Source organism: Drosophila melanogaster, chromosome X (assembly GCF_000001215.4).
Source record: "Drosophila melanogaster chromosome X".
Classification (NCBI taxonomy): domain Eukaryota; kingdom Metazoa; phylum Arthropoda; class Insecta; order Diptera; family Drosophilidae; genus Drosophila; species Drosophila melanogaster.
Window position 1 is genome coordinate 4,666,815 of NC_004354.4, and position 20,108 is coordinate 4,686,922.

The 20,108-nt window shown below is 44.5% G+C and overlaps 2 protein-coding genes across 4 annotated transcripts; both read right to left on the reverse strand.

The window, feature by feature from the left end:
- Positions 1 to 475: 475 nt before the first annotated feature.
- fzr (fizzy-related) lies at positions 476 to 12,723 on the reverse strand. Of its 2 annotated transcripts, none has more exons than NM_080113.3 (5): positions 12,451 to 12,723; positions 9,440 to 9,758; positions 7,553 to 7,805; positions 2,090 to 2,323; positions 476 to 2,006 (listed from the first exon to the last, which is right to left on the reverse strand). In NM_080113.3, exons 2-5 carry the CDS (start codon positions 9,559 to 9,561, stop codon positions 1,179 to 1,181), a joined length of 1,437 nt encoding a protein of 478 aa, NP_524852.2. In that variant the 5' UTR covers positions 9,562 to 9,758; positions 12,451 to 12,723; the 3' UTR covers positions 476 to 1,178. The 2 variants fall into 2 exon arrangements, with proteins under 2 accessions (NP_524852.2, NP_726941.1); NM_167013.2 differs by lacking the exon at positions 12,451 to 12,723 and adding an exon at positions 10,541 to 10,719.
- A 450-nt stretch (positions 12,724 to 13,173) lies between these two features.
- Pp2C1 (Protein phosphatase 2C) lies at positions 13,174 to 20,089 on the reverse strand. Of its 2 annotated transcripts, none has more exons than NM_001297938.1 (3): positions 18,298 to 20,089; positions 16,673 to 17,120; positions 13,174 to 16,608 (listed from the first exon to the last, which is right to left on the reverse strand). In NM_001297938.1, the coding sequence occupies exons 1-3, from the start codon at positions 19,340 to 19,342 to the stop codon at positions 13,818 to 13,820; spliced, it is 4,284 nt and encodes a 1,427-aa protein (NP_001284867.1). In that variant the 5' UTR covers positions 19,343 to 20,089; the 3' UTR covers positions 13,174 to 13,817. The 2 variants fall into 2 exon arrangements, with proteins under 2 accessions (NP_001284867.1, NP_525074.2); NM_080335.3 differs by having other exon boundaries at positions 13,590 to 16,608.
- Between the last annotated feature and the right edge of the window lie 19 nt (positions 20,090 to 20,108).

Consider the following 20,108-nt stretch of genomic DNA (forward strand, 5'->3'; position numbering starts at 1 on the left):
GAAAAGCAGCGAGCCAGGCCAAGAAACCGAAACCGAGAAGCCGACGTCGTCGCCAGCGGAAGCTGCAGGTCGCCCAGGGGCGTGGCCCACGGGGGTTTTGGCCAAAGGCAAATTTTTTCCAGTATTCAGTATTAAGTTCAAATTCAATTGAAATACTGCTTGCTTTTCATCTTTGTGAATTTGTGAAACTGCTTATGTGCATGCATTTCCAGCTGCTTTCGTATCGAAAGTGGGTACTTCCCACATATTCTTGAGCCCCCTTAATTTGGGCCTACGCCCCTGGCCACGCCCACGAAGATGCGTCCAAAAGTTAGGTAAAAAAATAACGAAGAGCTTTTCGCAGACAGGTGGCAGACAAAAGCTCACAGCTTTGCGGATTGAGCCCCCGCTAAGCCCCAAAAACCGCTTAACCGTTTCGAACGGTTTTAAACTCCACTAGGCCACTACTAGGGCAAAAAAAACAAGCATACTTTTTGGGGCACATTTTGAAATTGTATAAGTTTATTTAATATACATTGTGTTTTCGGGGGTATGAGTGTTTCTAGTGAGCGAAATATGTGTATAAATGTTTGCTTGAAATAAAGTTAGTTACTTAGAGGCTAGCAAAAAAATATATATATATAAACGTATAAATGTATATGTAGGGGTATCCAATTTTCTTAGGTGTAGTGTAGGTGTACCACAAAAAAAAAACAATACATTTAAAAAAGCAGCAACAAAAAATGTCGATTAAAGATAGTGTGTGAGTGTGGTGTTGTTGATTTTCCAATTACTTACAATTTCCATAGACTTAGTTTCATTTTCAGTTCTTGTTTCAGCCATCTCTCTTGATGTTATTCCTTCATAAATTGCATGTGTTTACCTACGTAAATGTTGCTAATTACCGTTCTATACAGATTGCTTAACTTAAATTTATTTAATCTATTGCTGCTGTGGGGTCACACAACAATTTACAAAACGACTGCTGAACAAGAATCGTTTGTATATATATAGCATATAGGCTCGATTAGTTTGTTAGCTTCAGCTTGGTTTTTGCTGATTGGTTGGTTGGCTTTGTTTTTCGGTTTCAAGTATCCATTTTATTTATATTATACTTTGCTTTGTTTTGTTTTGTTTTGTGTTGTGTTGTGTTTGCCTTTGGCGCTCGCTCAGTCTTCGCTCGCTTGGAGTTATTGTCCTTATCTGATATTGGCAAACAGATTCAGAACGGACTTGTTCTCCTTCTGACTGCGCGCCTTGCTGAATACGTTCCAAAATCGCAGCGTCTCGTCGCCGGCGCCCGTAACAATAGCCTCACCATCGGGACTCAGCGCCAGATAGAGCACACGATACGAATGGCCCGTCAGCTTGGCCACTTGCGTCAGGGAGGGATATTTCCACACGAGTATCTGGTTCTGCGAGTAGCCGTGCGTGGAGACCAGCTCCGAGGAGTGCTTGGACCAGGCCAGATTGCAAACCTGCGAGCCCGTGTCCACGCACTGCATGGGCTGGCCCGTCAGCGTATTCCAGAAACGGATACACCTATCCGCCGTTCCACCGCCGCTGGCCAGGAGTCCGTGGTGATGCGGCGACCACGCGATCGCCTTTACAGCCGCCATATGCTCCGTGTATGATTGTACGGGATTCACGGAATGCTGATTCCACACATACAACCGATTATCGTTGCCGCCACTGGCCAAGTATTGATTATCCGGTGACCATTTCAGTCCGCACACCTCCTGCCGATGTCCGGCCAATCTGCGCTCCGATTGCAGTTGCGGCGTTCTCGTATCCCGCTGTATGATCCAACGGTCTCGCGACCCGCTCGACAGGATGTCACTGTTCCATGCCAAGGCGCCCACACGCGCCGAATGGCCATTCAGTTTGTTGATCTGCTTATTGGCCGCCACATCCCAGACGGTCACGTAGCCGTGATGTGTGCCCACGGCCACGGTGTTGCCACGCTCGTTCCACGACACCGAGGTCACCGTATTCGCATCCGGACTGAGATCACACAGGCGGGTAACCTATCACATATCGATCGGGAAAAATCATTTGATTAGTTTATGAACACAAAGTGCAGGCATATTGCCTAATGTACAAGACTCACCTGACTGGTGCACGCGCTCCACAGATAGACACAGCTGCCCAGGCCTACAGCCAGTACGTTCTGCGACGACCAGTCGACCAGGTTCAGATAGAAGTCGTCCTGCAACTCGGGCGCGTCTAGCACCTTGAAGGGAATGCGAGAGATTTTGCGCGTAGCCTTGCGCGGCGATCGCAACAGCTTCTGACTTTTGGCGCTGACGGGTGACAACGAGTACGGACACTCGCCATTGTAGTCCTGCAACGAAAAGACGAAAAAGGGTATTAGTTGAATACGAATGAATTGGATGCTAATTGCAGGCGTTCCAGTTGCTCCAGCCGAGCAAGAAATTGCCAAATCGCGTATGTGTCTCAATTGTGGTCTCGGTGCGGGAATAGCATTGGAGTTTGCTTTGTTTGCGGCCCGCGTACTTGGCGTTCAGCAATTAACGCCATCGTGCTAAGAGCTGCGACCGCGTCGCAATCTCTGCCCCCTGGTCATATGCTGCTCCCTCACCTTGTTCCTCAAGTACACACACAAAAAAAAAAAAAAACGACACACTACCCCTTAACAAGACCATTTCTACAAGCGATAAAAGTGAAGATATTTCTTCCATAAGAGTAGCAATTTAAAGTTGAGATGCTTTTCTCACCGTGTAACCTTACAATTCGCATTTGGCACGCATTCCGCTTCGCTGGAAGCTCTGCTCTCCGGCTTTTTTGTTTGCATAGAAAATGCGGGCAGAGAAGTGTGTTAAGCGTATGCGTGAAGGGCCAGTAGTCATAGACATCGGACCTCCGACGGCCACGCCCCCCCCCCCTGCGCCCACTCTTACGCAATGAAATGCGTGAGTCGGCGGTACATAGATAGATAGATGGACTCAAAACCCAACGGAATTGTGCGTGCCAACGCATTGCAAGATGGAAAAAAGTAAGGCAAAGTTTCACATAGAAATGTTAATTAAATGGAAATGGAAATGGAAATGGTCAGGATAAGAGCTTCTTTCTCCGGATTACATTCCAAATGCATGCGATTCCACATTCGTTTTTAATTCATGACAATAGATTAAAGAATGCTGGTGGTCATTTCACATAATTACTAACTTTACTAAATTTAAATTTAACACTGCGATAAAACTGAGGGAATTCTGATGCTGGGATATGAATTGGCATTAGCACTAATGATTAGTACAGCCAAGTTGAGTTTTAGTTCTGACTAATAGTTAAGCACTCATGGCATTTATTATGAATTATATGTACTATGTGCAGATATATGTATTTCAAGTCCGACTCATTTCGCATTTCGCATTTCGCTGTTGCTGATACATTCATTGTTATGACACGCGGTTTTTGGAACACCATTTGTCATTATGGGTTTGGTCAGGTTCTCGTTTCGCGATACCGATAAAGGGGGCAAACATCCCGGCAAACAGAGCGCACCAGATAAAATGAACACGCACATACAAATTGCACATATTTGGGGATTGGATGGGGTTGAGCTGCTTTGACCTGACCCGAAAGCAGCCACTTGACGTCATGCCGCCTGCCACGGACTCCTGCTAATTCGTTGAGTAAATTAAAATTTAATTCAATTAAGAACATAGAGAAGTTGACCGCTCGCCAGCGAAAAACGAGATGAGATATAACCGAACTTAATTACAGAACGTGGAAACCGCAGTTCTTCACCATATATAGAAGATATATATCTTCTAATGGTCACTTTACACTTTGGAAAGAATTAAAAATTATATCACAGCCCAGAGAAGCCAACGATTTAATGGTTTTTTTTTTGTTTTTTTTTTTTTTTTTTTGGGTCTCTCACTCTATAAAGCGTACAAGCAACTGCCATTAAATTTAAATGTTTTTCGATGCCATGCAGAGTGAAGAAACAAAAACCACGAGGTGGTGGGTAAAAGCCTATTAGAAATTCAATTGCTAAAACGCTTAAAGTTTGTCGATCGGCGGGGAGTCCAAGGGGGGGGGGGGGTGGCAAGTGGCAGTAAAAATCCACTGACAAATGGCAAAAGGAAATCCGAAAACTTGTAGCCGATTAAAATCGCACAGTGAGCCCATCTTATTTTCAACCTTTCGACTTTGCCTATTTATCAACTATTTCTGTAGTCTGTTTTACTTACTTACTATTACTTTATATTTGTAGTGTTGTTTTGTTTTGCCAGCGTCAAGCTAATTGCTTTATTCAATTAAGAGAGCTCTGTTAATTGCAGTACAGTCTGGTACAAAACGGCATGTCACAGTGGCAGAAAACAAAAAGCATTCATTCATGCCGCCCAGCAAACACCAAACAAAAGACAAAAATGCGAGCTGAGCTGCTAACCAAGAAAAATAGTGGAAAAAAAAACAGCTTGCCGGCCGGCTTTTTGGTTATATATATATATTTTTTTATTTCTGGTCGGTGGGCGGCGCTTGGAGGCAGGCTTATAAATTAAACAAATAAACAACCAACCAGCAGCGAGAACAGAAACAAAAAAATAAAAAAAAAAACGACGAAGAAAACGAGCTGGAGAGAAGAATTATAAAAGCGTGATTTCAAAAAGAAGTGCCTGTCGAAAAAGGGTTAAGCAAAGTGGTGAGGGGTGAGCGGTGGGTATTTAACCCATGTTTAATGTTAATGTTGAACCTGTCGCGGCGATCGTTTCGTATCTCGAATCGGTTCGGACCAACTTAATCACGCTGCCACGAAAATAGTCATCGCTAATGCGATGTTAATGCAAATGTCTGCTGCATAAATTAATAATTATTATAACAATAAAACGCAGAGACAACAAAGGCGAACTATAAAAGATGAGAATTCACTGCTTTAGTCGTCTTGCCTATAATACCCCAACTTAATGGCTATTCGAAATGAACAGACAGGGGGGGGGGGCTAAAAGTCAAGAAGAAGCCATCAACAGGTGCACGAAATGTAGCTTTAACTTATTAATAACTAAACTTATTTATAAGCACAACGAGATAGCATAAAGCAGCACGCATATAGCGCATATAGAGTATCTAGCAAGCTTAACTAGTTTAAGAAACTAGATCTATTTATCTATATTTGATAGTAGTAACTTACTATATACGATTTAATCAACAGAGTGTATGTACTACCTGCTCTGACTAATAATGATACCCCATTCATTCATTGCAAAGAATTCCAGCATAATCCAGCCACTCGTCAATCAATTCACGACCAAAACCCCAATCCTCCTTTCCTTTCAATCGAAACAATGGCAAATGTCGAAAAATGTGTTGAGACCATATATTTTTTTTGGGTGTCTGCTGGACAACGAGAAACTACTGTAGAAACCACATTATTTATGACAATAAGTTTGCGACCGCACATAATTGAATTACATATCGTTTGTTGTGACCATAGGGGCGTATGAAAATATAAGGGCTACATAGGAAGTGGGCGTGGCGCGTTAATTGCGTGGGCGTGATGTGGATGAATGGCCGCTTGATTTGTGCCTGAATAATTGCAGTGTTACTCAAAATCATAATTCAAATTCAAAATCAAAACAAAAGCTCTCGACAGTTGGCAAAACCATTAGGCCGAAAAGAAATCAACTCGCCGTGCTCGCTATTAATCAGAAAAAAAAAAAAATATATATATATATATATCCGAGATACAAAGTGGACCCAAGTGACTTTTTCCCTCTTGCCAACGCTGAAATTGAAATGGCCAAACTACGGTGCCCAAATGGGCACACAGAAATCTCAGTTATATTGACTCAAGTGCCGTTTTAGACCACTGAAGTAGTAGTTGAAGAATGAAGAATTCTTCACTCCAATCTCTCGACCACTTCAAGTTGCGTTTCTTTCCATTCCATTACCCACCACCACACACTCTTCGATTGCGAATGGGGTATATGCAAAATGTTGCTATTTTTTTTTTTTAGATACTCATAGTTGAGTGTTCCATGAGAAAAATCCCAAACACGATTAATCTGGACGTCTGCTATCGCGCATCTTGCTGTCAAATCTAATCACAAGCAAATAGCAAGCAATCAATCTAAGCAGCATCCAATGCAAAGGGTATTCGAATATTTGACTACTTTTCATTATCTAAAATGTGAGTGCGTGAGTGTTGCTCACTTATTTGTTTCGAACGTAGGGAATTCGGTTTTGTTATTTCATTTTTTTTTTTTTTTTTTCGTTGGCTGCCGATGATTTTTCAACCGCTTCTGCTGCTGCGGCAACGTGTCAACTGTCAAAAATCAGTCAAAGCAAAATATTCAACAAAGTCGAGAAGGGCCAACGACGACGACGACGACGACGGTCAGCGGACGTGCCCCACACGTACCTCTTTATTTATTTTGGAGTTGGCAATTGAGGCAACATAAATCTGATAAGCGGGCAAATATGTCAGGTCTGCAATAATAATAATTACGATGTCGATGGCGATAGTGGTGATGTGGTAGATCACCGGCGATGCCACGAATCTAATGACAAGTGGCCATAGTTACCCGCTCCACACATCTGGTTTTTTTTCTGTTTCTGTTTCAATTTCTGGTTTTCCCATTTATTTCACTTTTTGACCAAACACTTGAACAATCAGTCGTCCGTCCACCAGTCATACACATTCGAATACAATTACATGGCTAGATGAGATGGGATGTGCTGCCTTTTATGGACGTTGGGATCTGGATCTACAAACACGCGGCGCACATGGGCGTCCAGAAGAGTGTGTTAACCTCGAGTTTTGGTCGTGGCAACTTTTCTCCTTAGACGAAAGCAAAGACTTTTCACAGAAACCGGTTTCCATCGATCAATAGATAGACGGTTAGATAGACAGAGACTTGACTCGACGCGGCTAGTCTTGAATGCCGGCCAGTTGTTTTTCCGGTCGGAAAAACGTCAGACATTTTCAGCAGACAATCAACAATGGATCGAAAAAGACATATATACCCTACATATGTACAAATATCATAGGTAATGTTATGAGAAGATGGAGTATAAAGGCAAAGAAATCAAATTCCCACGATTCGTTGCTCTTGCGGTTTATTCAACTTTCCATTTGATATCGCTACTTTTTCATTTCGAGCAGCAGAAGAAAAACTCAATTAACACCGACTGCAAATTCAATTAAATGCATTCTGCAGCACACAATGCCATGCGAAACCTCAATCGAAAGTCAAATTCGCTGACCTTTCAGCTTGAAGCATTCCTGGCACAAGAATTCATCAAAGAAATCAAGTGGAGTTTGATAAAAGGAAACGCTTTTTTTGCTTTGTATGAATATTGAAACATTTTGTCTATCGATATTTTCGATATCATTTCGATCGAACTTGTACATTACACTCCCATTGCTGGAAAATGTAGATTTCAACGCTTTGGCCAACTTGTGCGTAATCTTCGATAACTAAAATTCCGATAATTCCGATTATTCCGATATTATCTCTACCAGTGCATATTAGCTTAGCATATATATTAAAAAAGAAAGCCCCACTGGAACTGAAAACACAAAATGCTAATGGATAAAACTCACCTGCTTGGTGGGTGACTGGTACTTGAAGAGACTCCGCTTTGCGGCCGGCGTGTAGGCATTCTCATTCCGCTCCTCGCCGGCGGTCTTCACGTCGTCGATTGCCGATCCGAGGAGCTCGTTCTTCAGTAGGCAGGAGTAGGCGAGACTATCGCGTGCCGTTTCCCCGCAGTCCCGCTGCTTCTTACTCGTCTGCGGCGAGTTGTCATTGGACTTGTTGATTGACGCAAAGTTCGTCTGCCAGTTGTTGTACGCTCTGCACGAGGAAAAGATAGGAAGCACGGAAATGTTAATGCGATGAAAATGCCATTCATTAATTAAGACTAGAAGAGGAAAATTGCTATATTACTGTAGCACTGTGTTTTCTATGATTTATTGGTACTACAAAATGTGAAATCCCCATTTCCAACCTATGAATAAATACCATTACACTGGGTTCCTCAACTTTTTTTTTTTTATTTTTATTTCAAGAGTTCGCTTCGTTGCAGCAATGGGAAAAAAGGTAGATGAGTGCACATCAAAATGTACTTAGCCTTACATAAATAATTTATATCAAAAATCCACAATGGAATCACGGGAGGGCACACAGAACGCAGACTAAATAAATTTATGCAAACGCGTTCAAATTCAATTTAGCCATATCGTCTGGCATTCCACCCCCCCAACCCACCTAACCCCCTTTTCCCCACTGCACAGGCAAAACAATTGTTATTATTTCTATCCATTAAAAACATAAAAAACGTGTGCAACGTGCAAAAAAATTATTGACGGTCGAATTGTGCAAAAATTTGCGAGAAACAACAACTAAATATATACAATATAATATTCATTCGCCATGAAATTTGCCCAAGTGTGAGAACTGAGAACTGCACTGCATTGCGAAAAACTGTTTACGAATGCAATAGGCGTTGGCTGTTTTCGCTGTGTGTCATTTGACAAAGGCAAATAATACCAACCCCCCCCCACCGACTTTACCCCTTTTTTAATGATTATATCTGGCAAACGCATTTGAAGTGCTCACTTCCACCTCGAATAAATCAAATTTCATAAACGGTTGGGGGACGCAATTTGAGCGTTGAAAAATATCCCATATACAAAATGCAGGCGCAACGAATGACAATTCAATCAAAAAAAAAATATATATATATATATATACATATAATATGCCACCTCTAACCGGAAACTAATTAAGTTTCAACGCTGAAAATAATGACCAACTCGACGACTGTGTTTCTCCATTTTTCTGTTTCCTACCAACTCTTCTCCTCGACTCGTCCGCTGAACTCTCACGTCGGTTTGGGCCTTGTCGTTGAACCCATGTTGCCACACAAGAGTTCAGATTTCCCCGTTTTCCCATGAAGTTTTTGGTTAATGTCGCTTTTTTTCGCTTCTTTAACTCATTTCGTGTTTGATTTCTACGCGGAACTCATTAGCGAATGAAGCAGAAATACGCAAGTTCTTTCGTTATGATTACATTTATTTTAAATTAGTTTAAACAATAATATAGATAGAAAATAGAATGCAGTTCAAATATTTCAATCCTATCAATTGACACCGTCGTAGGTGCACAGTTTTTCCACTATTATAATATCATGTAAATTATCGCTGGCCATGCTTGTTTGTTTGTTGCTACACTTTGTTTATTTGTTTGTTGCTACTTCTGCCCGCCGGCGGACATGGGAGCACCGTTACCTAAACGAGGCGCAGCCAGGCGGGAAATTCATAGGTTGCTGCTGTTCGTTCTTTGCTTTCGCCAGCGGAAGAGATGACGTAGCAAAAAAATAAAAAAAAATAAAAAAATAACGGCTCGTGCAGAGTTCAATGCACCCAAACAAAGTTACAAAGTTACAGAAACCATTCTATCATTTGAAAATTTGGTAACCAACTCACCTGCAGGGTATGAAGCGGTCGAGAGATGTGGGCGTAGTGGACGACTCGAAGTTGTTGAACAGATTCCGTGCCACAGGACTGTAGTGCTTCAGGATGCGCTTCTCGTACTCGGGACTAAACATCTTAAGCGCCTTTGGCTGGCAAAAACTCAACACAAACTCAAATGTAACCAAACAAAACTTGCAAAAAAAAAAATATAAACACTCAAAAAAAAAAAAATAATACGTCTTTAGTTTTAATTTAAAACTTAAAAAGTCTGGTTAACGTGGCGTAGAAAATATATATATATATAAATGTACACACAATTTATGTACGAGGGCTGCAAGAGAGCAAAAAAAAAAGCAGATAAAAATAATTAATTAGAATGGTTGCTCTATGTATTGCGGTGTTGTTTTTCGAATTTGAATAAAATTGTAATTTATTTGTGCTGTTTTTCGACGGACTACAGCGACATTTTGGTGGCCCCAAAAGCCATTAATCAACGTCTGGAATTGAATTTGGCCTTTTGGGCTCTGTGCTTTGGGCCTGGCTAATCAACCCGACAATTGCCTTTCTATTTCGCCCCCCTACTTCTTTTTCGCACCCATTTCGTTTTGGGGGCGTATCAATCACGGCTTAGAATAGAATAAATGGCGGCTATGTTGGGAAGAGACAGCGGGTGGGCTGTCATGTATTTTGGATGTATCTACCCTCGGTGGCGTTCTGCATACCGAAGAAGCTAAAAGAAAACGAAGCTATTCGCTGCGATCTCCGTACAAAAAAAAAAAAAAAAAAAGTTCGAAATTGAAACATTTTAACTATATCAACTTTTGGTACAGCTCGACCAGCTTTTTGTGGCTAACTCTTGGTCAAAATATGAAATATGATCGGCTCTATTCGCCGCTAATTAGCTCCGCCCCAGCGATCTAGTCGCTTTTCCTAGATTTTTTTTTTTTTTTTTATTTCACATTTATATTCCTAGCGTGCCTGGCTGTAATTAATTTATGGGCGTTAAGTGTTGCTTGTTTGCGGCGGCGCTGCAAGTTTTTCCTTTTGGGAAGAAGTGTTTTTCTTAAAGAACCTATAGATGCACAGCAGCGTAACCAGAAGCGGAAAACTCACTCAGTCAAAACACTTCCGAGTCGGGGTGAATTGAACTGCGGCTTTTTTCTTTCGTTTTTCTATTACACTTTTATAGCCGTTCTTTTGCTTTATAAAAAATATATATATATATATATGTGAAACTTGAGGAGCTAAAAACTATAGACGGACAGTAATGACAACAGTCGACAGGTTACTGATCCGCCTGGAAAGTAAAAACTCTGTTATGGCTTCGCCTCGCTGCCGTTTCCCGGCCTGGAATGCAGATAAGACCAAACCTATTGATATTGACTCGCAGGTACCGCCCGCGGCAGGTACACAGAATGCAGAACGCTGATAACTCCGATTGCTCCGATGCCAAGTAAACGTTACCTTCCAAAAATATCTACCCACACGCCTGCTGAAATAATTCATGACTCAAGCCCAAGCCCAAGTCGCAGGAACAAAATACAAGACGGCGACTTACGCCGATAAGCGTTAAATGAAGCCAACTGCGATAAGGTTTGAAAAAAAATAGGGGTAGGGTTTCGTTTCTCCCTCATATTGGCGCCCGTGTGAAAGTTGTGCTAGTGCAAATAAAATGCTCCCTGGGGGAGGTTTCGAAATACACATATTTACATGGAAAGCCCCCCCCCCCCCCCCCAGTAAACAATACGTGATCGCATTACAACTGATTGATTGATCTTTTAGGTTCTATCACATTATCAATAAATAATGTTTGATCCGTAGATTTAAGTGATCTTTGAAAGCTAGTTACTTTGAAAAGTTGGAATTGTAAGATACTTTCATAGCCAAATCGAATAAGTGATATTTTCTGGGGCTGTTGTGGTGATGCCACCCCCTTTTCCAGGCAACTGAACCCGTTCGCCCCCTCTCTGTCGCACCCACACAGTGCATTCGATGGAAGGTGACACGTCACTTTCCACGACTCCTACCCTCTCTCTCATCAGTACTCCCCCCCTCTCTCACTCTACCATCAGAACTCCCCCTCTCTCTCTCTCTCTCTCACCCACAGTATCTCTCCGTCAGTGATCAAGGACAATGAACTTGGCCTGCTATTGTTTTTCCTTTCACGCTGTCTGTGATCTAAGACAATCTGTTTATGTTTCGTGCATGTGTTCGTACTATTTTTAGTGCATGACTTCCAAGGAGCGATTGGAAGTGGAAGGTCAACTGGAATGGGTGGAGGCAGATAGAGATAAAGAGCGCTCTGTGGGAGAAGAAAATGCCAAGGAAATTCCAGGCTCTATAAATACGACAATCGAGAAATCGAAAACCGCAGCGGCCGATAAGAAATCAAATCCGGGGGATGTGGTTATTTACGTCTGCACCTCGCTGCGTTTCACATTTTTAAACTTCACCTCCTTATCATGCCACATTAAAGCTGGAATGATAACAGACCACAGACAACAACGAAAGCAACCCCCACATGGGAGGGCAACTGCACGGGAATAATCGATGGCCGTAACGAAACAAAAAAAAAAAAACACAACACGATGAAAAAACTGCATTTATGTCAAGGACATGGCATCCAAATCGCAAAAAGCACACTGCGTTTAAATATTTAACTTGGCAATTTGCAATCAAATATGTTGTGGTTTTTTCTATTGTTATTGGTTTTCCTATTAGGCAGACAAGGAGAGGAGTAGAAGAGTGAGAGAGCGGGAGCGGGAGAGGGTGAGATCGTTCGACTCTCCGTTATGCTGCATCCCACTCGCACACAATGTACAGCTAGCAATGGAAAATTGAAATGGAGAAGAGTGTTTTAGAGAGGGAGGGGAGAAAAAGACGGTTATCTATGCCAGACATAACTGTTAAGACACATCGACGCAAAGCGCACACACACACACACACACTAGCAGACTAGACTAGCTGACACTTTACCACAGCTTTAGTTTTTCCGTAATCTACGGCTTTTCTGGGGCACTTACATTTTGAACACGGTTCTAAACGTCTTGTTTCACGCGCTAAAAACGGTTAATTTTGATTTTCAAACAGCTGGACGCGACGCGAACTCGTTTCTCGCCGTGTAATTGCCGCTGCCACTTTGGGAAAACTCTTACAACTACCGCTTTTCGGGGGTTGTTGTTGCGGCTCGGGGTTTCTTCTGTTATTACACGGGCTGGTACGTTACGTGTTGGCAATGCGCGATTTCGAGTTGGTCTACTGCCCGTGCTGCTTCCTTCATTACAACAAAAAAAGTTACGTTTTTTCAAGCAAACAAGCCAAAGTGTTACCGTTCGTGGAGTGACTAAAACATACCATACATAATGCGGGCCTACTTCTATGGAAAATACTGAATTTCACACTAATATACTGTATTTATAGCAAATCAGCTGGTCATAGCCGTTGGGTTTAAATGTTGCAATAAATTTCTAAAAATTCTTCTTTACTTATTGATAAACATCCGCCCAATAGGTGAAACAAAACTCTTGAGAGCAATGACATTTTGTTCCCAGCTTTTGTTGCATTTACTTGGGACGCAAAACATTTAATTCACTTTATAGCAAACCATGCCAGTGTGACCATGCTATATGGTCAACCATAATTATCGACACTTGAAAAAATGTCTTACTTTAAAATTAAATTTGATTATGAGAATCCATATGCTAAATTGAATGAAAATCCAAAAACCCATAGAATTATGTAAAAATAGATGTATTTCAATTGAAAATATTTCGCGATGACATGAAAATGACTTGCAAACGCAAGTGGTGAACACCTTACAAGCGAAGAACAAAAAAAAAAATTAAATGATAAACCTAAAAATATTAGCTTCTCTCGTGTTAGCCTAACTTATCAACTATCTTAGACAACATAGCGTAAAACAGTTAAACACAAGAGACGAGATAAAAATACTTTCCAGTCTGCCGTACACTGAACGAAACGATTTAGTTAGAAAAGAGAATATTTATGTTGAGGAAAACTTTCGGATGTTGGAGAACTTCTTACTTTGGGCGATACAAAAAATATATATATCTATATATATATTCCTATGTACTTTTTGCTATTTACTAACTTCGACTTATAGCTACACTATGAATTTGTTTAATTGTTTAGGCGTAGGTATAAATGTATATATATCAATATATATATTTTTTTTTATGCGGCGGCTTATACAGTTTTTTATATATACATTTAAAAGATGTGTGTGTGTGTGTGTGTGTTGTGCACATAAAAAAATTGGTTAAATTATGCAATTTTGCGTTTTCAGTAAAGTAGTATACTAGGATCTAAAATTTTCCGTTGCTTAGGATTTGTACTTGCAAGTTGCTCGCATGTTTCGTTACAATCTAGCCTAGCGCCTTCGCGTGCCGACTGTGGATGCGGCCAAAGATGCTCCTGGTGGTCCCGCTGCCCCGCCTCCAGATCCCGGTGATCCCGCCGCAGTCGCCGCCCTGCTCCTGTCACTGTAGCAACTGATGGCGGTTATCAGATTGCCAGAGTTGCCACTGCTGCTGCGCAACGACCACCGCTTGTTCAGGTGATCCGCCGCCGCCGCCAACGCCGCCGTATATGCACGCGTTCCAATTGCCAATGTGGGCACGGCTGCATTCAGTTTCTTCGGCGAGGGCGGCGGACGCGCAGAGATGGCTCCATTGCAGGCCTGCAGGCGATTTGATTTCACATTCGAGGGCGACCCACCAGTGCCCACCAGCCCACTGCCGCTGGCACTGCCACTCAGAGTGCTCCGTCGCAAGCTCATTCTTTGCTCCCGATCCTCATGACTGCGTTTTAGGCGCCTGGCTGGCGAGGCGGTAGTACGCGATCCGCTTCCCCTGGACGTGATGACCGGACTGGCTGGGCTTGTGAAACCGGCTGGACTGCTGCCTCCGCTGGCTGGCGACGAATTGCTAGATGGCGTGGCTGAACCGCCCGACAAAGCGGGTACATTCCTTGTCCTTAGCGTGCGCTTGGTCATGTCCAGGTCCATGCCCAGACCGACACCGACACCCACACCCAGGCCCAAGGTGCAGAGACTGCTGCGCAGCTGCCTTTTGTTCACACCACCGCTGGCCGTCAAGGTGTGACTGCGGCGGGTCATCATCATGGAACTGCTGCTGGGCACAACTTTGCTAGCGCTGTTTCCACTCGCATTGGCCACCACATTGACGCTCCGCCGACTATTGGCTGCCACCGCTGGACTGCTCCCACCACTGGCCGATCCTCTGCCGCCGCCGCCGCCACCGCCCCCGCCTACACGCCCAGCTGCAGGTGTGCCAGATGCTCCGGCTGTTCCTCCGACCGTTTCGGTGCTGTCTCCATAGGCCACAATCGCCGCAGCACTGGACTGTATGAAGGACTTTGGCTTGACATGCTTGAAGATCTGACGACGACGCGTCTGCATGTGCTGATGGTTCTCGTTGGGCACGTTGCGATAGCGTCGGATTCGGGGCGCGGTCATAGATCCTCCCAGTCCACTAGATTCGGTGGGCAGGGCGTCAGCCATTGTGGAATTCGTCACGGCCACTGGTGTTGCCTCAGAGTCCTGAACCTTTTGAATGCGCTGGAATATATAGTGCACGGCATGGGCATCCTCTTTGGGCATCTCGGCCACTGTATCTAGCACAGCAACCTGTTTGGTCTCTTGCTTCTTCGGCAGCTTCTTTTCCTGCTTGGATGGAGGTTTTTCGACCGCGGTTAGCATCTCCTGAACCTTCAGGGGCTCCATCTTGTCCACAATCTGCTCAGGCTCCACATGAGTGGGTGTGGCGGGCAACGTGGAGCTCACTTCATTGTCCTGCAACTCTTGTTCGGGTTGAATTACTATGTCTATTACTGTGGAGTCCAACTCCTCCTCGTCTTCTTGTAATGTAGCACACCACTCGCTGGCTGTGGCGGTGGTCACTGGGTAAGCAAATTCGTGCTGTCCCGAACTACTAATGGCCTCCACCTCCATTTGCTCCATTTGCTGTTCGCGCTGCTGCTGCTGCTCCAGGGCTACCTGCTCCTCCTCGGCACGCTCCTGCTGCAGTAGAGCATCCAGCTCGAGCAGCTCAGCCGGCTGCTGTGGCCACGATTCGGTCAGCCGCTCCCTTTCACGTCTGGTCTCTAGTTGCGTTAGCGAATAGCCCTCTTGCTGCTGATAGTGCTGCTGCTCCTGGATGATCTCCAACATGCTGCGGTCCAGCACAACGGATGCGGAATGGGCAGTGGTTTGTTGTGCTTCTACTGCTGCTGCTTCTGCGGCGGCGGCTGCTGCTGCTGCTGAACGTGAGCGTGCCTCCTGCTCCTCCTGCTCGTTTAACAGGGAGTTGTACGACTCGGCGAAACTGTAGCTACTCTCCAGATGCTGCTCCAACTCACTCAGCTCACGATTTTCAGCCGTCTCCGCAGGATCTATTGAGGACTGGGCTATGCTGCCGCCATAATTGGTGCCCTTGTCAATGCTGGTGTGGGAGTACATGTCCAGTGTTAAGACATCTATTCGATCTGGTTCGGGATCGGGTTCCGGTTCCGGTTCGGTGACGCCACTCCAGGAATTGTTGATGGTTGACTTGCGCCACGTTTTTCTGGGGTTGAACAAACTTTGCTGTAGAATTCCCACCGATTTGGTTTCCTCCTCTTCCTCCTCCTCCTCCTCGTCTTCTTCCACTGTTTCCTCATCTTCATCCAACTCGTCCTCGTCCACATCGAAGTAGTCGAAGTTGCGGAAGGCTTCCGGAGGCGAATGTCGCTTGGCCAATGCACTGTACGGCTGGTCCAGCACATACTCATGCTCCTCGATGAGAAAGTCAGGGTAGTTGTTCTCCACATCCAGTGTCGGCAGCTCCTCGTCGTCCTCCTCCAGCAGTAGCTCCACCTCCAGATCATTGTCGCGTGCCATCGCGGATGGGGAACGTGTTGGCGTTGTGGGCGAATTATTGCGGGCCGCTGGTGTTAGTATCACAGTCACAACGGACGTGTTGTCCGCACGCATCTTCTTGGCGGCCCAGGTTTTGAGGGCCTGATCCACCAGCGCCTTGCTGGGATTCATAACGTCCTGCTCGTTGAGTATCTCGCCGATTAGATGCTCCTTGCGCACACTGTCCACCGCCTCCTGGGCGGTCACCACATTCCACAGGCCATCGGTGCCGAAAATTAAGCATCTGCAGGCAAATTATTCAATATTAAGATGTCCAGCAGTTTAGCTAATTAATCAGGATCACTTACCTAAAGGTACTGGGATTTATTTTAACCACTTTGACATCCGGATCGGGACTCACAACGAATTCCTTGAAGCGGGAATTGTAGCTCCAGAGATCGCCCAGGGAACGAGCCACCGCCAAAAAGGGTATTTCATCTACCAGAGTTCTGCGGCGAATGGGACCGCGATGCATTGGGTCCCTGGGTCGGTTCCATACCACTCGCGGAACTCCCGATTTGATGGCAACATTGCCGCCGGAACGCTGGATTCTCGTCTTCTCTGCCAGTGACTCCGGCTTGTGGTCCGTGGTCAGTGGACGAGCACGCCAGTTGCGTTCGCCCTTGTTCTGGTAACCCAAAACGATCCCAGAATCACCCACATGACCAATGTAGATCTTCTCGCGACGCATAAAGGCCACTGTGGCGGTGGTGCCGGCGGTGCTCAGATGCCCATTGGCAGTGCGTGGCCATTTCTCTGCGGGGTTGGGAAAGGATAATACCAGATTTTAGAATTTTCCATAATTCCAACTTAACTTATACGTTATCAAAGAAGAATTAAGCCTTAACAAAAAAAAAAAAAAATGGTTGTGTAAGTCATAAAATTTCCTTCATTTTAACAGAAAACCTAAATAACTTAATGAAATTATAAAAAATGAATAGGGTAAGGACAAAAAGAAAACAATACCAAATCGCTTTAAAATTCTGGATTTTCCCAAACAACTAAATACAATTTCTACTTATATTTATATATTTAATGAGGCAATGAGTAATAGCATTTAAACAGCCACTTTACATGATGCAAGCAGTTGAAAAAATCATTTTCTAAGGCCCCTGGATTTTTGGCGCTTAACTGAATATATTGGTATATCGAAACGACGGATATTGATATTTCCCACACAGATACACACCTACAAACGTGTATCTGCGTTTCTGGCATCCCTTGAATTTCTGTGTACATTGTTTTTGTTATGCGAATAGGAAAATGGGCACACATTTATTTTCTTTTCTCTTTGGCCACCTCTCGCTCTCTCACTCGTTGCATCTCTTTCGTTCTCGCATTTCGAAACGCCTTGGTGGGCCGCGCCGCCATACGGACGTCCCGCTCTAACTCACAGCGGGGTTGCCATGCTTGGCGAGAGTACAGCCATATGGCAAGTCCGTGGAATATTCCACTCGCGATAACTAAGTGTGTGTGTGCATTTGTATCTGTATCTGCTGCTGTACTTGTATCTTTTTAGTGTGGGCTGACAATAGAGATGAGCAATTGAGCGATGGTTGAGTCATCGCCACACACGGTTGCATAATTACCTAGAGATGGGAGACCCAAGGGAGCAGCTCGAAACTTGAGGCAACTTTTTTTTGTGTGGGTGGGGGGGTGGTGCGAAACGGCAACCCTGACAACGGGGACTTACGCGGTTTGAATGCCGCCAACTGGCAGTTAATTCAGTTTTCGCGCATCTCTAACGGTCGCTTGGCATTGGCAACAATTTTGATATGAAATTGCATGAGAGAAGGCACAAAAACAAATACAAATACAAGTATATTATATTCTCTTTTTTTCGTATGATTTAAAATCTTTATGCCAACTAACTGCTTTCTTTGGGTTGTCTCAACTGTAAGATGGCTTAGTTTCCCAGCTATTTCTTGCTCACCTTGTTCCCGCCACATGGCGAAATGTGTGGCGATGTATCCCTCGCGTATTGCCCGCAGGACATCCTCATCCTGATCAGACCAGAACTGCTTCTGCTTGACGATCTCGAGCATAAGGTGCTCCTTGGCGAAGAGCGCGGCCTCGGGACCGCCGTGTCCGTCGTAGATGCCAAAAAATGCGTATTCCAGTTCGTGGGTGATCGGTGATTCCTGGTAGGCCACCGAGAACTGATCCTCCATGTATTTCCGGCCTCCCTGGCAGCATTGTCCAGTTACGCGCATATTGACGCCCAGGGAGGAGCACGGCGACGGATTGCCGGTGGATGCGCTACTTCCTGTAGCGGAGCTGGAACTGGAATTACTGTTGGAACTGCTGCTCGAATTGGAATTGCTGCTGCTGGCACAGCTCTCTGGAATCGATCGCGGTGGAACGATGGCCGCCGACCGGCGTAATCGACTCTGTGCCGCTCCGCCGCCCCTCGAGCGATTTATTGTTGTGGTTGTTGCTGAGTTTAAACGTTGTTTCTTTGGATTTAAAGGCTTGGCTGGTGATCCCCCCTCCATATCGACGACTATATCCTCGGCATATGCTTCCATCTCGGTGAACGCCAGGTCGGGAATGGGTATGCTGATCCTCTCTGGCCTTTGCTCCGGCTCTTCCTCTTCCTCCTGTGCGACTCCTACCGCTGCCGGTTCAACAACAACAACATCACTGCTGGCATCCAGTGCTGGATGGCATGCACTGTTATTGTTGTTATTGCCGCTGCTGCTGCCGCCGTGGCGAGTAACGGAGGCTGTGGCTGGAGCTGGTGCTGGAGTTGTGCCGCCGTCGTCCCCATAATAGTTAATAATATCAAATTCCACGGACGACTCATCTGAGTCCTGGAAAGTACCGCTATTCGCTGCCGTCTCTCGCAAACGGACTACCGTTTTTTCGATGGCCGTATTGATGAGGCATCTGTTGGTGGTATTGGTAGTGGCGTTGATTGTGTTGGCATTTGTGTTGGTATGGGTGCTGGTGCTACTCCTGTTATTGGCGGGCAACATCTTCCTGCTTCTCCCTCTGTTATTTTTTGTGGTTTTCCCCCGAGTTTTGTTTATGCTGCCTGCTGCTGCTTCTTCTTCTTCTGCCTTTTAGACTTCTCCGTCTCGCAGTGTTGTAATTTCCGTTGACATTTGGCACTCTCACACACACGTACAACGCAACACAACACAAAAAAACAATAAAAAATATATAAAGTACAAGAAGAAAAAGCGACTCAGGCCTTTCTCTCTCCCGCTCTCGCTCTCGCAGCCCTCGCTGTGACGGGCAGTGCAAGCGGGACGACTATCTATATGATGTATGTAATTTACGTTCGCCAACGAGCTTGCGTGTATGCGTGCTCCATCTAGCGTATTTAGTATTTTGTGTTTGCAACTGGCCGCCAAAAACCGATGAATTTCCTTTAATTTGCACCAAATCGAGGATTTATGAGTAGATTGTGATTTCTGCTTTTGCTTACAGCAATAACGTTAAAAGACATCGGTCTTTTATCCTCGATGAAAGACTTAATGACCAAGGCGCGCAGTTTTACCTTGATGATTTGTTGTTCGCCAGCATTTTTTGCCGTTCGATTCTGCTCTCGACTTGCGAACACTTTTCTTTTTTTTTTATTTTAATTTTTTTGGCTGTCAGCACGTCCACATCCACACACACAACAAAATTCACGGCAAATTGTTTAACAAAAATTATGTTGAAAAAAAAATCAAATAGAAAGCGTGTGACCGTTGTGAAAGTAGGTCGAAAACACCACGCTCCATAGGCGATGTATAA

Coding starts and splice junctions, on each gene's coding strand:
- fzr (NM_080113.3), bottom strand. CDS start 9,561: ATGTTTAGTCCCGAGTACGAGAAGCGCATCCTGAAGCACTACAGTCCT. Junction 7,806..9,439: donor GACCGCTTCATACCCTGCAG/GTGAGTTGGTTA, acceptor TTCCTCGTGCAG/AGCGTACAACAACTGGCAGA. Junction 2,007..2,089: donor GGAGCGCGTGCACCAGTCAG/GTGAGTCTTGTA, acceptor GATATGTGATAG/GTTACCCGCCTGTGTGATCT.
- Pp2C1 (NM_001297938.1), bottom strand. CDS start 19,342: ATGTTGCCCGCCAATAACAGGAGTAGCACCAGCACCCATACCAACACA. Junction 17,121..18,297: donor CGCCATGTGGCGGGAACAAG/GTGAGCAAGAAA, acceptor CCAACCCCGCAG/AGAAATGGCCACGCACTGCC. Junction 16,609..16,672: donor ATAAATCCCAGTACCTTTAG/GTAAGTGATCCT, acceptor ATTTGCCTGCAG/ATGCTTAATTTTCGGCACCG.